This window comes from Athene cunicularia (assembly GCF_003259725.1).
Source record: "Athene cunicularia isolate RWA chromosome 8 unlocalized genomic scaffold, athCun1 chr8_part1, whole genome shotgun sequence".
NCBI classification, from domain to species: domain Eukaryota; kingdom Metazoa; phylum Chordata; class Aves; order Strigiformes; family Strigidae; genus Athene; species Athene cunicularia.
The window spans coordinates 4122596-4140321 of record NW_020799109.1 but is presented as its reverse complement, the minus strand read 5'-3'; the positions used below and the strand labels follow the sequence as shown (position 1 = coordinate 4140321).

The window sequence follows — 17726 nt, the reverse complement described above, 5'->3', positions numbered from 1 at the left end:
TTGAAAAACACTAGAAGAGTATGAATAAGGAGAACAGCTATGCCCATATCTCGCTGTGCCTTTTAAGTGTGTATAAGCAACAAAAGTGAGTTGGATTGTCATCTTTCACAAGTGCACTGTTCAGCTAAGAGTAATTTATAGGGGATGTACTCAATGTGTAGTATTCCTAGGGGCTGCATTCACCACAGCGTTACTAGCCTTCGATGCATACATGTATTTTGACCCACGTAAAGCCTGTTTGTGTCAGCACCTGCTCCAAGTCGCTGTTTTCTACACAGCTTCCAGATAGTCCTTTACCAGGTACAAATTTAGGGAGGAGTAGGGGTGTGGAAGCTCTGATGGGAGCACATTGTTTCATCAAGAAACAGAGTAAAGGAACGTGGCAATGCGCTCCTCGCTAAGCAGAGTGGGGAATGGTTAGATCTAACCATGTCACTTCTGGATCTCTGGAAGTTTGCCTCCAAGAGAAAACATTCTGGAAAACAAATCAATTTCTAGTCAGTATTTTTTTCTTCTGAAGAATCTCTTCACAACGAGACTATGTGTGGAGGGCTGTACCATCACCAAGCCCAGCCTCTCCCTCCCAGAACTGTGGGGTGGAGAATGATAATGTGTCACATTTGGAAGGTCCCTTCGTTGCCCAGCCCTGTAGCTCAGAACCGAATTAAACACCTTGTATTTATTCAGCAAAATATTGCTGAGTCTAGCAGCCTTGTGCCAGACTCCTTTTGCTTTCAAAATGTCTGGTAAGACTTAATTTTTGCCTAATTTTCCCAGACTAGTATCTCCCTATCTGTTGTCTTGAAATCACTGATTGCTGTTAAGTTTAAGTGGTTTAGATATTGAATCCTGTGTCTTTAGACTAGACTGGGGGAAGCAGTGCTCAAGTGTCTTACAGCAGATAAATTGGGTATGTGTTAGCCTCTAGGATGGAAGCTGGCACTTAGCTTAGGTGAAAGAGATGAGTAATGGCCCTAAAGATGCTAAGCTGTTTGAAGCCCTTCTGATAAATGGGGTCTTTTTGTGATGAGCTATCCTCACTTTCTTTGACTGGTCGGTATAAAAGCTTTGTATATACAAGCACATTACTCATTATTTACTGGTTGTGGTTGTAAGGTTGTTTAATTTTGCAATAGTCCCATCTAAGGGATGATTCTTGCATTGCATGGAAGGGAGACTAAGCAAGCTTTGCTTTCCATTTGCTTTGTGTAACTTTGCCCCTGTGGAAGCACTGGATAGCCAGCATATTTGCCGTAAGACACAAAATGCCAAACTTGTGGTTTTCTGGACGTGGAAGTTCCACTCATCCCAAAGAAGAACGAGGACTGGCATGGAAAGAGAATAAAAGGAACATTAGAGAGGGAAGATAGGTGTGGTGGAGAATGGGGCTTTTCTTTTCTGGCACTAAACCCCCAATATCCCCACCATCTCCCTCTCCCTATTCTCACTCTGATATTGTTTATTGTTTTCTCTTGTATTCTTGCTGCCTTCTAGTCTGTGTCTCTTGTTTACATTTCCACTTTTTCTTCTTTCTCATGTTGATTCTTCTTTTCTCTCCCATTTCATCTCATTCCTTTCCTTCTCTCTCTCTCTCTTTCTCTGCTCTTTCCATATTGCAGTCCCTTCCCCGTGTCCTCACATAATAAAAAGCAGAGGAAGGGATGGCTTGTGGCTCATTCAGTGCTGCTCCCTCAGGTCTGCTCACAAGGCTTACAGGACCTCAGGAAAGTGTTGTGGTGTCTCCTCTGTTTTATGGGTGTATCATATCCACACAGCACTGCTTGGTTTGTGCCAGTGTTCTTGAACTGGAAGAGGAAAGATTTACGATGGCATTGATCACAGTGCTAAAATAAACTGCCCTCCCTTAGCTAGAGGAATACAAGTTTGTAAATGCCAACATTTTATACACAAAATGAAGGACACCAGCTAAGGAAGCCAGCTGCCTAGGTTAGCTGTTCAGGATCTGAAAATGGCAAGTCTTTAAAAGCAAAGAGACAGAAAAAGTCATTTATGTTAAAACAAACTCTGTCATGAGTCATTTGACTTCTTTTTCTCTTACACACATAGTTTATGTCTCAGGCCTTCTAAGGCCTGAGTAACATCTGATACTCCTTAGGCTGAGCTGGCTCTAATAGGAGTAGGTTCCTGCTTCCAGTTACAGTGTACCCCTTAGAACTCTATTTAATTTGTCCTGTGTTTACAGGCTGTAACTATGACTTATTTGTCATTTTTATGGTAATAGAAGAGATTGTTTGTCTGTGATCCAATCCCAGTCATGCTGTTGAATAGTTCTGTGTCCTCAGCAGCAGAGAAAAAGTGGCCCAAGAGGGGCCTTTACTCCTTGCATCATTCATTTTTCTCACACGGTTTCAGTCGTGCAGGTAGCAGGCACGAGTGGGGATGCAGGTCCCTCGCCACCCCTCACAACTGCTACCTCAGTCTAACAATATCAGCAGAGCATTGCTCCACATTTCTCACACAGTTTGCTTATGAGCTGCATGTGTTTTTTCTTCCCTTCCACTTTAAAAGAGCCAACACCAAAGTGTACACTGTCTGAAAAATACAGCTTTGCCTTTTTTGCTCTTTTTCTTTTTTCCGTCCTTATGTCCTTCCTTCTGCTCCCAGGTTTTTGTTTAAATATTTTTACCGGGTGCTTCTGCTGCTAAAATAATTAATTGCAGCTAGAGAATACAAAAGGTGTATGAATTCTTCAGGTCTTGTTCATTACTTGTGCCAAGGCCTATACAGACCTGAAAGGGGAAAGTGAAACACAAAGGTCAGAAAAGCTTTCTCCTACTCCAAAGCTCACAGGGAAAGTGTTGAGACACTCCTGGGCAAGGATAACCCTCATGCCCACTGCTGAAAGGGACTGCACCGTAATTAAGCAGCATGACTCTTGTTCCCCCTAGTGGCTAATTACACAGGATCTGTTTCACACGAGCATTTCATTCAGCTGCCTTTGTACTTCCCTGCCTAATTTTCCTCCCATCCACATTTTTGGTTATGTTTTGGAACTTTCTCAATTTCTCCGAATAACAGCATTTGCCATTCTTTTACTGGTGACTTCAGAAAGCAGGAAAATACATACCGTGGATAGGTATTACCTTATATTTGTAGCACATAGTAAGATTGAGGGTTGGAGGGGGTTTTGCACATATTCCACCCATGCATGCTGTATTTTTTCCGCAGCATTAGCAGTAAGGGTTAAGGAAGAAGGGCTTTTCTTTGCTTATCAGCATCCCTGTTTGTATTGTAACTCCTCAAGTATGAACAGATATGAATATCCAGAAATGTTAGACACCTCACATCAGCAGGCTTGTTCAATGTCCTTCAGATAAGAACTGAATTGCCTGGTTCTACAGATCAAACAAATACCACATAAAATGTAGTGCAGTATTTCTTAGTGACAGAGGTAAAATAATAGCTGTATTTGCCAAAGTAGTTTTTTCTAGCAGCTTGGTAATGGGAGATAACGCATATATGGGGTGACACTCTCATCAGCAGTGCTAGTTCAAATCTAACATAAACTACACTGGTATCAAGTTCTTCTGAGTTTAGCTTGGTATAAATAAAAGCAGAACTTTGCAATGAGAAAACAATATATATTGCCTAACTCGAGAGTCAAAGTACATGGGTTTCATTCCCAACTGACTCTGTCTGTGACTTTGGGCAAGTTGTTTAACTTTGTTCTTCATCCGGCTGATTTGTGAAGCAGATCTGGGGATGTTTAAGTACCTCAGAGGCTGCTTTTTAGTTATGTTAAGGGTGATAGAATGAAAAATGCAAAGAAAATCTATGATGATGCTAATAGTGTTGCTCTGGTGGATTAAAATAAGTAAGAATGGAAAGGCCAGTAGGCTGACAACTCCGTTCCACATAACTGGAACATCTTTTGATTTCTGAAGGGGAAAACAAAATCTTACTTTAGAACTGCAGCCAGTTTATTATGTGTGGTAATTTTCATTGTTATGGATATAGTAAGAAAGATGGCCCGTATAGTATGACATGAATACAATTCTGGTTTATGTCCATTTTTAACATTTACAACATTCATGACTTCTAAAGGTTGTGTTATAACATCTACAATGAAAAGCACTTCACATGCAGAATTCTTGTTTTTAGAAAATATTTGGGCAGGAATGGGAGACCACATCCTTTAAAGCACAAATTCACTCACCGTTTGTATTGGCAGTTCCTTAAAAACAACACAGGCTAATTCAAGATCAGCATTTTCATTCACAGTCTTGTAACTTTGGACATCTAATGTTGTATCTCACAGGCAACTGAGAGACTGGGTGCTCTCTTTGCTCAGGCGTGGAGCTTTCTAAACTGCAGTTGCAGACATTTGCTGGAGACTTCTGAAAATCAGATGTTTATTTTTTGGTTTTTTTTTTTTTGACTGCAGTGGGATCAGGGTTAGCAGAAGTAACAGATGCATCTCGCATTGCTGAGCATTTTTTTGATTTGCATCTGAAACTGGTTTGTGACAGGTTGGTAACCCAGTGAATGTAACGTAAAACATTCAACAGGGTAAGACCTCCTTGTTATAACTGTATCCTTTTTCTTATGTGTCTGGGTTGTATTTTTTTTTAATTAAGTTACCGAACTGTAGAATGGCCCACATTCCTTCTATTCCTGTAAAAATGAAATGACTGACAGCTTTTCAGTTGCACATGGACCTACCATTTGCTGGAAGAGGATGGGGCAGGATGGGATCCTACTGAATTTTTGACATGCTGTATAGAGAGGAAAGATTGTTGAACATGAGAAAACTGCTTCCTACCAAGTGATTTAGCTAGATCTGTTACTGATCCAGTCTGAGTTTATATAGATCTTCACAAATTATTCTAATACCAATAACCAAGCCAGAGCAGGACAATGGGTGAGTGTGTTTAGAAAAGTTGTATAGTAAGATTAAGACTTTCATCAGATGAAAGTAATTTAATTTCCCTCCCCCCATTCCAGACTTGTCACAGCCAAAGAAATACCTTTGAACAAAAAGGAGCTTTTTTTTTTTTTAAAGATTTGCTGTATTAAGCAATTTCCAAAGTACAAAATTGCTGCTAATGGAAAAGCGAAACAAATCTGGGATTTTGAGCTAGTGGAGTATTCGTGCAAGTAATTAGCTGTACAAAAGGAGCATTCATCTTGAAATGACAGATAAGCGCTAAGGACAGGATTGAAAACTGTAAATATGTTAGCACTTTAAGCGAGAGCACAGCTTCAGCACTTGTTAGACTCATCAGCTGCTGTAAACAATATGGATCTTTGAAATGATCTCTGCTGAGATCTCAGCACATTAGATAATGATATAGTTGTTCACTTTTGCTTCTTCTGCTTTGTTTTTTCTTTCAGAAAGTACTTTCTGCAAAGAATAGGCCTGTGATGCTGCCAGCACACACACTTATCTTTCTCCATCAGCAGACCCAGTGAGGGCTGCAGAGTCACTGTGGGGAGTAAAGAACAAGCCTGCAGAGCTGGGCTCTGCCTTTCCCGATTTATGCACGAGTGAGGAACAGTATGTGCAGCTGCAGTACAACTTTCCTCTCATGGCTGTGCCCCTACCCAGGGCTAGGAAAGGCTCTTTGAGGTCACCCAGGCTCAGTTCACAGTTAGGACACTTCTTCAAGCACGATTTTAAAAGGCAAGCTGTTCGGGTGGTTGGTAGGAGCTTCCCACGTGTAGCTTTGCAAAGGGTTAACAGGGACTGAGCTGTAACAATGGAGGGTTTCATGTTGTGAAAACTGCATACAATAGAAATTAATTTGAAACCAATAAATCCACTTTGCAAAGCACACTATAAAAAGCTTGCATACCACGATAACTCGCAAACACTCACTGACCTCGCTGAGGTTCTGATTGGTGACCTACAAGTGAAAAGCTCCATGAGCCATTTGAGTCTCTGCTATTCATCTCTTCTCTCAGCTTGCTGTCTTTAAATAAAAGGACAGATCCTCAGCGGCAGGAATTGGCTCCATTCTTAGGATCAGCTGAATCGTGAAGCACAAAGTGTTTTTTCTTCATTTGTGTCCCACATTGGCTAGGTTTCCCTCCTATGTATTTGATATTAATCTAGTGGTGGTATTGATTCCCATGGTATATATAAGAAACTGAGGTGCAGAAGGCTTGTGTGACTTGTCCAAGATTAAAATTCAGGAGCTGATGTATCCAACTGCCCTCCTTACACAGAAATTGTGCTGGGAAGAGCTTTCTTCCAGAAGTGCTTCAGGAGCAGTAGGTTAGAAATTTCTCACCGAACTGAGTAAAGGGGCAAGGTTGGCTCGGAAATAGGAGCCACAAGGTGCAGCTCACTGCGGGGTTCTTAAACAATGGGAAATAGGATAGCACAGCAAAATAAAAGTAGGAATGGTGACTGGCTGGGTGTTGTAAGGGGAGAACATCCCTGTGGAGGGATTCCATGCTGCTCGTCTTTCCAGGAGATAAAAAGGACAGCTTATAAACAAGCTCACCAACCCTCCCACCTAGCCAAAATTTGGAGGTGGGAAGGTGGAGACTGTGTAGCGTGCTGTCCTCTGCAAGATCTCAGCTTTAAAGGTAGCCCCTGGGGCAGGCTGGTACTATATTAGATCTCAGGCTGTGAGCCAGCCCAACTCTGCTACCACTTGATGACTCACTCACATGCTAACTGCACTTTTAATTCTAACTGGTGTGTTTTCAGACAAAACCAGCTATTGTTTTGGGCACAGTCAATTATAAAATGTGCTCTTTTTCTATTTGCCAAATGAATACAAATGCTTTCTTAGAAGATCTCCTAAGGAAAAAGATGCTTCAGATACCTTTAAAAATTCCTGCTGGCAGTGCTGGGTGGCAGGTTTAGATTTGCTCATTAAAAGGGGTTATCTTATAGTACTGTAATCAAAGGCTCTTTCATGGCTCTGAGGCAGGTGGGGTTTAATAACCCTTGGTTTTGGTTTTGTACAGAAATATGTCAGGCCTGACAGATAGCTAGAGTAGTGACAAGTATAACTTCTGACATTTACCAGCAGGAATAGTTTCTTCCCAATTTGTGTAAGTTGATGTCTCCAGGTTTTTCTATGCAACAAATGGAACTGGAGTACACAGAGAGGTTGTGCGTGTAAAGAGGTTCTTACAGAGAAGTTTTAATGCTGAAGAGAACTGTATTTACAATTCCCCAATGGTCTCCAAGAGATACAAGCCAACCTTTTTTTAGGAGCAAGGGGAGCAGAGAACACCTATTCCGATGTGACTGTTACAGTTTTCTCATATAAATCTCTCCGAATTCTGTGTCCACAGGAATCCCACAGTTCAGGCTGAGATTCTCCCTTGCTGCTGTTAGAGCACATTTGACAACAGACTGGCTGTCCCATCCCTCAGACCAGGCTTCCCAGGTTTTTAAGGAATCAAGAGCTTTCAAAAATTTCGTAGCAGTATGTATCTAGCATTTAAAGTATTTTTTTAGAAACAGCACTCTTCTTAAAGGCCAGTTTTAATGGCAGAAGAGCAAATGAGAGCAGTAGCTTCTCATCCCTGACTGCCTCTGATTCTCAGACCTAGAGAAGAGAGGGTGCCCAGTTTTTAACAAAAACAGGACAATATCATCAGCTGATCACAGAGTCATATCACAGAATAGTTTGGGCTGGAAGGGACATTTAAAGGTCATCTAGTCCAACCCCCCTGCAGTGATCAGTGTGCCTTGCCTCAGCTCTCACTCAGTTTAGTCACTTGTAACCTCTAATTTGGCAAAGAAAAATACTTTCTGGTGTGCTAGAAAAGGTTGCTAACTCTGTGTCTGTAGCAATCATGGCAAGGAAACCAAATGCCTTCTGCCATAGAGAACTATCTTCTCTGTACTGTGCTTCACAAGGAGAAATGGCTACACAGTGCAGTTCTAAATTCTTAACAGATTTCTCATTTCTTCTAGGTTTTCCTCTCTGCCCACCGCATGTTGAAATATCTACAATACTTTTACTTTTCTCTTCAGAGATAATTTAATTTTTTGTTGGCGATAGGATGTCTGTAAAGTTACTAGAAAGGCTCTCTTCATATTTTAATGTAGGTTTATTCCCTGTTTTAACATCTCAACCTTCTACTACTTACAGTAGTGAAAGACCTTTTTTTTAAAAGTCTCTTGTTTTTTATGAGTCCCTGTCCAGGGTAATTTCCCAAATGCAATCCAGATTGGGGAAAATGTAAGCATATTTCTGAGGTAATAGTTTTTTTATAGTAAACTACACATCAGATTAACTAGATAAAAAATAATCCCAAATCAAAACTCACAGCAGGGATTCCCCTCATTAACCTCAGGTAGTCACTGGTGCATGGCAAAGAATATATTTGAAAGATGAGGGGAAGAGGAAGGTCTCTTCAGCCAGTATTAGAAATAGGGAAAGAATAAATAGAAAGGGAAGAGTGAAATGTTGCAAATTTAATTTTCTTGATGGAGTAACCCTGAAGCAAAGTGTAGGCGGGAGTTGCTTTTATGACAAAATCCCAACTAGATACCCCAAAAATGCTAAAACCCACTGAGTGGGGAAATGAACGGAGAGACGTGTGCAGATTAATTAGATTGAAAAAATGTTTTGACAGCGTAAGTGAACATATGGAAAGAATTGAGAGAACCCGATCCAGTTCCCCATGTGTAAATGATGCCTTAGCCATAGCTCATAAAGCAAATACAGATGAAAAAAAAAAAAGAAAAAAAAGCCCCCTTTCCTATCCCCTCCCCCCAGTAAACCCCAGTCCATTGCCAGATGGCAAATAAAAGTTTGAACTCAATGACTAAACGCAAGGAAAGCTGTACGTTCAGTGTGAACGTGAAAAGAAATCAGCTGAATAAATCTGAATTTTGCACCTTAAAGGAAGTGGTGCAGTTCAACTAAATATTGTGTCAAGTATACAGCTGAGTGTCAGGATATCCTGTGCGGATGCTTGTTCTTCAGCTTCTCTGTTCTATCCTGCCCTGTCCAAATGACTCCTTCTGCTTTCTGTCCAACTCATTTCTTTTGTTGTGCAAGTTAGTGTGGAATCACACACCTGCCCTGCCTGCCCCAAAGGTTTTACCACCTAAAATTGAAGGTAAAAGCTTTAGGACAGAAGGGAGACAGAGAAACAAAATAACTTGTTCCAGGTTGTGCAGAGGAGCAGCGCTCCCAAGCTTCGTTTACTCCATCACCAGCAGCGATGAGTAAGGAGAGGGCTGACTTAGCTTATAGCTGTAGTGCAGTGCCCTGCATCGGGATCTGATGTAGGAAACTGCTCTCAACTCCCAGGTGAGCTTGCTTTCTGTTAAACTGAGCTGCCTGTCAGCATAACACTTCCCAGCCTAAGAAGTGGGTTAAATCAATAGATTTTCATGTGGTTTATATGAACAAACCTTCTTAGTCCATTGTAACAGCAATGCTGTGTGGGGTTAACAAATTTCTTCTACCTCAGGAGGGGATGAGGGAGATGTACTGTCTGTGCCAGCTGGTGGTGTAGTCGGTTTGGTCAGGAAGCTGCCAGCTGTGGCATTGTCACCCACGGCGTGGGAGCGGCGCAGAGGCAGAGCCTGCCCCGGGTTGTGGGAAGCAGGGCAGAGCCCTGGGCTGCTGGGACTGCATCTTCCCGGTATCTGCGCTAGCCGTGTTAAAGGTACCTTGGATCTTCATACGCAGACATCGTAAAGCCAACATACGCTTCGTGAATAAGTTACACAAGCTCCTGTCAGGGCCAGCGCGGCTGAGCCGTGCCCCAGCTCTGGTGCAGGCTGCTTCGATGTTGCCCACAGCCTGTTGATTCATGGCACCCAGCGCCAGCGATGTGTGAAACTGAAACTGGAGCTGAACACTTGGGATCTTTCCATTGCCTGGGTAAGCTGAAACTCCCACTAAGCTGTCAAGTTTGCGTCCAAGCAGCTTTGGGCACTAAGAGGTGCCAGTAATGGAGCCCTCACAAAGCAAACTGCTTAATTATTTGATAGTCAAAGGCAACTCGGGGGAGTGCGGAGTCAAATCAACAACAAACCAACCTATATTTAGCAGCAGTGTGGCTGGAGCTTAGACCCAAACATAGTTTCCAGCTGATAGATGATGTGGCAGTCATAGCTGACCCTCATCCCATTCTAAATTTGGTCCACGGAATAAGTAATTAATATCATCGCTAGCACGACAAGCCACCCTTTACAGCAGCTGCATTGCCTCTGCTGCTCCTCTTATGGCTTTGTGTGTCGGCTGGCCAGCCTGGCCGTGGCACAGGCTCTGTGTGACACAGCTACGGTGGCCACAGCCTGTCTGACACTCAGTGTGCTCACTGAGACAGAGTAAATGTAGGTGCTGTGGAGGTAGAAGTGGTGCCGTGGCCTTATCTGCACTTGTCTCTACTGTTACGTTATCTCTTTTCCACTTTTTCTTGTCTCTGATTCTGAGTGAAAACCATGCTCTTACAGTACAGGACAGGCCAAGTGAGATGTACTTTAACGAAGCCAAACCAAACCTTGGGGGAAAACAATGGGCACAGCCTATTTCAAAGAGAGGTGACTGAGAACTAGAAGAGTAAATTTACACATCCCAAATAACTCAAGGAATCTGTTGCAAACTTTCTGGTTCAGTGCTTGAAGCAGAAAACTACCTTGTCTTATTACTGAGGATCCATCCAGTTGGCCTCTGTCAACCAAAGTTGGATGGATGGTTTCGGGGTACAATAATGTTGGGCTGCTTCTTAGCTACTTGCCCGATTTGCCTCTACCACTGTAACAGTCTTCAAGAAGCAAATGCATAAAATATTCCTGTAAAATGAGCCAGTGCTGTTACTGAAGTATGGCTAGTGAGATTCGAAGGGCCAGTGACTTTTCCTGGAAGATAGACTTGAACTCAAGTCCTGAGCTGGTGTCCTGCTGGCTGGACCTCCATCCTCCTGTCTTCTTCTCCCTCCTTCTCTTACAGACACAGACAGACAGAAACTCTCTCTCTCTCTGAGGTTTGATACGAACACAGAAATCTATGTTGGAACAGAGCAAAAGGAAAATACAAGCTTGTGTGAAATTTTCCACCTTTTCACTAAATGAATGGAAGCCAAATTTTCACACTTTGGTCTTAGGTGTGAAATTTTTGCTCAGCTCTAATATTTATCCACAATGTGTTTTAAAACTTGGCTCACTCCATTCAGAATACCACAGAGAATTGAGTTACAGATTTTGGGCTTTGTGCATGCTGCCAAGATCTGCCCCTATAACTCAAACAAATTTAAGGGCAGAAAAAAAAACACTAGAAAAATATTGTATGTGGTCCATCACATGCTTTCTTCATGCAGTCATATACCACTAAAAAGTAATGTTCTGCTAGGGCTCTGTTACATAAATACATTAATGGAGCTCCTGTAAGCACCAGATAAGATGAATTTTGCATCTCCACACTATTGAGTAAGCAATCCCTAAATAAAAGCCTATAAGAAAATAGCAGCCTTGCTTACAGTTCTTAGAAAAGTATAAAAGTATTTCTTGAACATCAGCATTTCAAGAAATCTATTTATTCCCTTCAAATTAAAATACATCTGTGACTGGACTTCTTAAAATTATGTTAGCCTCAGCTTGTGTGTGTGGAATAGCTATGAGTGACAGAGAGGTTCTTCACTGTTGAACAGTAAAAGTTACTACATACAACTTTATTTACTGTATTTGTTATGAGGATGTAGAAGTGTACTTTGAAGTTACTTACACCTGCTGGATTCAGCAACTCAGAACAAATCTGATGAGGAAGGGTGTTCCTACATTTCAGTCTATTGTGAGTGATGCAATTTTTAAAATATTTACCTCTGATGCTGGATCTGTGACAGTAGAGCTGTACAGAAGCTGACCAGAGAGTCAAGACTGGCCTGCGTGGGAGTCTGGGCAATGTCTTCAGGGTGATGAAGGCAAAATTCGCATTTCAAAGCTCTGTGTGGGTCAGAAATTGGGACTGACCTTCCCTGCATACACTCGTGTCATTCTCGGGAATACGTGAAGAAGCACGTTTGCCTGTACAGATCTCTCACCACGTTTGGCTGTGAGAATGGCAGCATTTGATCACTTGGCTTGAATTGGCACAATAAAAACTAATATAATTTCCTCCGTTTGCATAAGTACTAAGATGAGGTGGATTAACAACTTCAGCTTGGGAAGGAGTAAGCTGTGCATCTCCTTCCAGCTTGTTCTGAGTTTCCTGAATTAGTTACAAGTTACGATCCAAAACTGGTTTACAGCAGAGTTATTTTTCCCATCATTCGTAAACCAGCCATTCTTGGTGCAACAGAACATGGCTGTCACTGGACAAGCCATAAACCAGCAGCATTCCCAGAGAAAACTTGTTTGATTTGCGTCTGAGTACCCCTCTTGGTTTCCATGTTGTCTAAGGATCGTTCCTCCAAGCAGCTGGCACACCGCTGCTGTAACTGGAGCTTGGCATACCCACACATTTTGGTGAGCTCTGCTGCATGCTTTTGTACATGCAGGGCAAATGCTTCCAGCCCCCGAAATTGTACGGTAAAACTTCGGATAATATGTGGTTGTTTTCACTCTTAGGTTAGTAACTATGCTAGGTAAATGTCCAAACATTTCTTGGGATTATCAAAATGAGTAAGTGGGGAGAAAACATCTGGGAAAATGCATTTGTGATTATCATCCATTTAACTTCAGATACAATTTTTAAAGTATCTAAATAAAGCAAAAGCCCAAATTCTTAAGGGGATTGATGCCCCAGCTCATTAATTTCAATGAGATTTTGCTACTTGACTTCCTTACCTAAGGCTGGAGTCCCTAAATCTGCTTTCTCATTTGATGTGTGCTTCTAAGGGCCTACATCCCCTTAATTTTCAGTAATATTCATCCACCTCAGTCCTTGAGTCACTACTGAAAATCGGACTTAGGGACTATTCACAAGTGGGCTCATCTTCCTTGGCCCCCTCCACAGTCCCCAGGGAGATGGGCTTCCCCTGTGGGGTGAGCAGGATCATGCTGTGCTCTGAGACAGCCCGTGCGGGGCCATTGGGTGGGGAATCGGAGCAGACTGGGCTCGCAGTCTAAGTGGGCTCCTGGTGCCAGGCTGATGTGCTTTTCCCGCTGCCTCCCGACATGATGGACTCTCTTGCTGCACGGCGCCTGCCACACGGTGTTAAAAAGCTTTTATTTTCTGTTATTGAATGGACATTGGTTGAAATGTCCAGCTTTCAGATGCTGTTTCAAAACAGGGTTTCTCTAGGAGACAGGGTTTTCTCTGGATTCTAAACAGGGTTTCCTTCAGGGATCTACTGCCTGTTGAGGCTGCCCTGGTGTCTTAAACATATCCCCTGCCCCAGATCACACTGAAGAGCAGAATTCAGCCCCCAGTACCGAAGGAATTTGAGTGACTACTGACCTTCCCAGCTGGGTCACCCTCCCGGCAGCAAAATGGCACCTTGTTCTGAAACCTCAGTGGGCCTTGGAGAATCTGGTTCCCTGGGCCTGGGTTCCTTCTGTCCCGGGCAGGGTAACCCCATTTGACTAACTCTCTCCATGGTAAGCAGAGTGTTTACTGGCTTGTATCTGTCTCAGCTTTGACACTCTAACAAAAGGTTAGAAATCATGAATGCATCCCTTTATTTCTGCTCCACAGTGCCTCTCTTTTTTTTCTGTGTAAACCCTTCACTTGCCTCTTGCCCAGCCTTTAGAAATGATGATCAAATGCGAACTTTCAGGGTTTATTTATAGCATAGCCTTTAAGGAAAGAGAGAAAAGAAATGATTAAAAAGCAATTTCACAAAATATTTTGTTTTAAGAGAGAATTCATTGTGTTTAAATCACTGTATTCATTGTACTGTCTAGACTGGCAAACAAAGAAGATAGAGCGTCATTCAAATTAAGATTGTGAAATTCTTGGTGACTGGAATTATGGATTTGGATGTCAACCCTCAAACAAACTATTTCTGAACAGCAGTATTATCACTTTGCTATATTTAAGGCTTTGTTGGAGACAGAACAGTGCACAAGGTTGATCTGATTCAGTAATGTGATTCTAATGTTCCTTTGTTTCCGATTTCATTATAAATTCATATTTTCAATGTTCTGTTCCTCTTTGTCCCCAGAAAATTGTTGAAAAGACTCTCCTCTGGGAGTAAAGTTTTTGTTCAAACTAACAATGACCAAACTGACTTTAAAAACCAAAAAAACACACAACTGAAATGCAAATTAAGAGAGAGAATTCATTTAGGATATTTTGAGCAACGTAGAATGAGTGAGTTGTTGAAAATTGCTGGCTGTGTATTTTTTTAACATTATTCCACATTACTGTGGTAAATGCTATGAGACCTTAATGCTGTGGATTCTCGAAGACCTATGTATTTTCAGTAGATTTAAAAATACGAAAGTATTTTAGCTGATAAACGGGAAAGACTGCTTTGGCATCTTCCTCCTTAGCTAAAGGTGGATAGATGGGTGAAGCAGCAGCCAGGCCCAGTTCCCTAGTTTAGATCAGGCCTTGAGGGACCAGTTTTAATTCAGGGACCTCTCCAGCCTGTCGTGCTCCAGGCCCCATGGACGTGGTGGCTCCTTTCCCAGCTGCCTGGCAGGGGATGGGCCTCTGTGCCAGGGGTTTCATGTCTGGGGAGACCTCGCAGGGAGCACAGGAGGCTTTCCTCAGCCCTCTGGAGACTCAGTTTCACCCTTCAAAGACCACCCCTGTGAGGCGCTGGGGCTGAGGGCTGCCGTGTCGCAGGTGCCCTGTGAGGTGTCAGGCCCCAGGGGGATGGTGGAGGTACCGTGGGGAGTGAAGGGATGTGCCAGGGAGAGCCTGAGCATGGGCTGGGGCTGCAGCAGCCGGCAGGACAGCTGTGCCCAGCCAGCCCCCCTCACACCTTCCCTGCCTGGTGGAGTCGGCGCCGGTGTCTGGGCTCTCTTGAACCAGCCTGAGGAGACCTGGAGTTAGATGAGTAACAGCGTAAAAATAAAACCTGTCTGAAGATATGTTTATCTCAAAAGGGCTGGCTTATTTCCCAAAGAAGCAGTAACGCATTTTTCAGCACTGGAAGTTGCAAGAGGCCCCAGAGTAAAGCAGAACATGTACTTATGGCAGAAGAAGAACGTGTCCTGGGAACGGTGTGGTTTGTGGCCTGTTCCCTTAACGCTGCCCAGAACGGGGCATCAGCAGGCAGGCACTGCCTGCACACAGAGGGGGTCAACGGCAAAGTTTGCCCCTCCTTTTCATTTTTTTTTCCACCTGTGAAAAAAAAGTGGATTTTTCCGAGATGTTTAGACCCATTAGACATCTTAGGTTTATTTTTGTGCAGTATCTCCACGGCAATTCCAAAGGAGGTGTGAGGCAGCGAGCAGAAAGCAAGGTGAACTCTTTCCATTACTGAGAGTGCTTCAAGGGGCTTTGCCTTTGCCTGACAATTTCTGTAAGACACAACGCTATCTGGAAAAGCAGTATTGATTGTAACAGAGGGAATTGTCTTTTACTTTGAGGTTGTTTTTTTTTTTTCTGTCTGTCCATTCATTTTCTTGGGTAGCTGCTAAATTCAGCTGGCCATGTAAGGGAGTTGTAAAAGATAGACTGTTGTAAACAGGAACAATGCTTGAGCTAGAATCACCTGTTAAAGAACAGGGAATAAATACCCATTTCTCTTACTGGGAAAGATACCGACCTTTCCATGCCCGTATTTTAATCTGGCTGGTGTGCAGTGTCTCTGTGCCAGCAGGTTCACATGTCCCAGAGAAAAGAACACGCTATCTCACTGAAAGTGTTATTTGAAGGGTGTTTCTTGGGGAATCAAAGTTCAATCAACTTCTGCATGTATGAAGGGGTATGGACATATGAGTGCACAGGAATACTCCCTGCTGTTTTATCAGAAGCCTTAGCAGAGTAAAATCCTGACCACACCATCACTGGCAGTGCCATTTACTTTGGTAGAAACACAATTTAATCCAGTATTAACCCCCTAAAGTTGACAAATGTAGAAAGTAGGCGTCCCACATCCCAGCAGCACAGTTGGACAGGCAGTATAAAAGGACGTGTTGATGCTGAAGGGTGAAGCAAACAGGCTCAGAACATGCCAGGCAATAAATACTGCAGGTTCAGCTCCCTGGGCAGGCTGGGGGCTGCCCACTGCTCTGGCACACCGGTGGTATCCCATGGACATGGTGCCTAGCTGAGCAAACGCTGCTGTGCGTGGGAGAAAGAGTACCTGCTGGCTTCCCAGGCAGCCCACGTACATCCTGGCGTCTAGGTCACGATTGTATTTCTTTATCACAGGGGAAGTGAGAAACCAGGAGATGGAAGGTCTGCCGGTCATCTGGCTTATCCTCAGAGCCTCCCTGCGTCCTGAGCTGTTGAAACTGTGCTTACATTGCTCATCTATGTTGTAAAGTTCTAGGAGATCCTCAGCTGTACAATCCTGGATTAGTGAAAAGCAAAGATTTTACAACAGCAGATATTACAGCCTGTAAAATCATCCAACCCTTTTAAAAATGTAGCCGTAGTAGTTGACTAGATGGTTTCCAGCAGCAGCACAGACTGACTGTTCTCCAGGGGTCATTCCGATGCTCTCCCAGTGCTGTGCTTCAGGCACTAACATTAACACAGATTTAGGGTCCTGCTTAGAAACTGTGAACACTGATAGAGGTTTAGTCAGACACTGATTCTTGAATCCGGATCTTTTACGTTTAACACTGTTCCGTCTGAAAGCTATCGCTGTAATGTTCCTTGTGAAATAACTTCCACTGAAAACAGCCTGTGCCTGCTGCCTCCACCCTTGCTTGAGAGCTTCATCCTCTATTAACAGTAGTGATTAGTGTCTCATTCCAGCAGGATTGCTCAGGAGAATCCACAGAAGAACAGAATCTCACAGAGATCAGGAATGGAACCAAATTATTCGGTCCTTTCCCTTCCACAAGTGACACTGTCCCAGAGACATGGGACTGTGCAGAGGATTCTGTGAGATCCCTTCCTCTGGCTTTGTTTTGGCCAACAGCAGAGTGGTTCAAAATCTGTCTCTCACCTTTCTGCTGGCATGGGAGGGCAGCCCTGGGCTCCACAGCACAACTTGGCGAGTTACCTTTAGCTTCTGGAGCGCGCTCGAGCCCTCCCTCGCTGCAGGGAATCGATACTTTAAGAATATGATGAAGGGATCTCATGTACAGTATCATTTTATTTGAGAATTCTCCCCTCCGGGGATGCAATGTTTAACATTTCCTTTGGTTAGTGTAAATAATAAAAGATAAGTCTGTTCTGCCTTGGACTCCCAGTAAGAAAGAGGAACAGATTTTGGTTTACTGAGGGGTCTGCAGTACTTTGTTCTCATGACTACTATATAATGGGATTGAACATATTTTTATGCCATCTGGCCTGCTCAGTCGAAACAAAATACATCAGTAATGTTCCGATTGGTTTTGAAACATCTTGTTCTTGTCAAAAAGTATTTTAAATCAAAACAGGCTTTTCCAGTTTGTGTTTGTCTTTTACTAGGAGGCCATGGCGAAAATGGGGAGAATTGGGAAAGTGGTGCAGCCGAACCACGAGCATAAAAGGTAATTCTGACTTTGTGCGTTCCTCCGCGAGAATTTGCTGAAAAAGAAGGGCAGAGTCCTTCTAGCCCTGCTTGAACGGGGGTGTTACGGCCCGGGCTTTTCCAGGGTGACGTGGGCACCCACCGCCGCCGGCTGGCCGAGGCCTGGGGCGCGGCCTGTCGGCCCCGCGGCCTTCCCGCCAAAGCCAAGCCCGCCGGCAGCGCCAGGGGAGCGGCTCCAGCGACCCGAGCTGCAC

General features: G+C 43.4%; 1 protein-coding gene across 7 annotated transcripts in view; it reads left to right on the top strand.

The window, feature by feature from the left end:
- The window catches only part of FGGY (FGGY carbohydrate kinase domain containing), a 291445-nt gene that overhangs the window by 270851 nt on the left and 2868 nt on the right, over positions 1-17726 (top strand). For all 7 annotated transcript variants that reach the window (XM_026853492.1, XM_026853491.1, XM_026853490.1 and 4 more), the window contains one exon: positions 17430-17491. In XM_026853492.1, coding sequence (XP_026709293.1) covers positions 17430-17491 — 62 coding nt within the window. The remainder of the gene's footprint in view (positions 1-17429; positions 17492-17726) is intronic.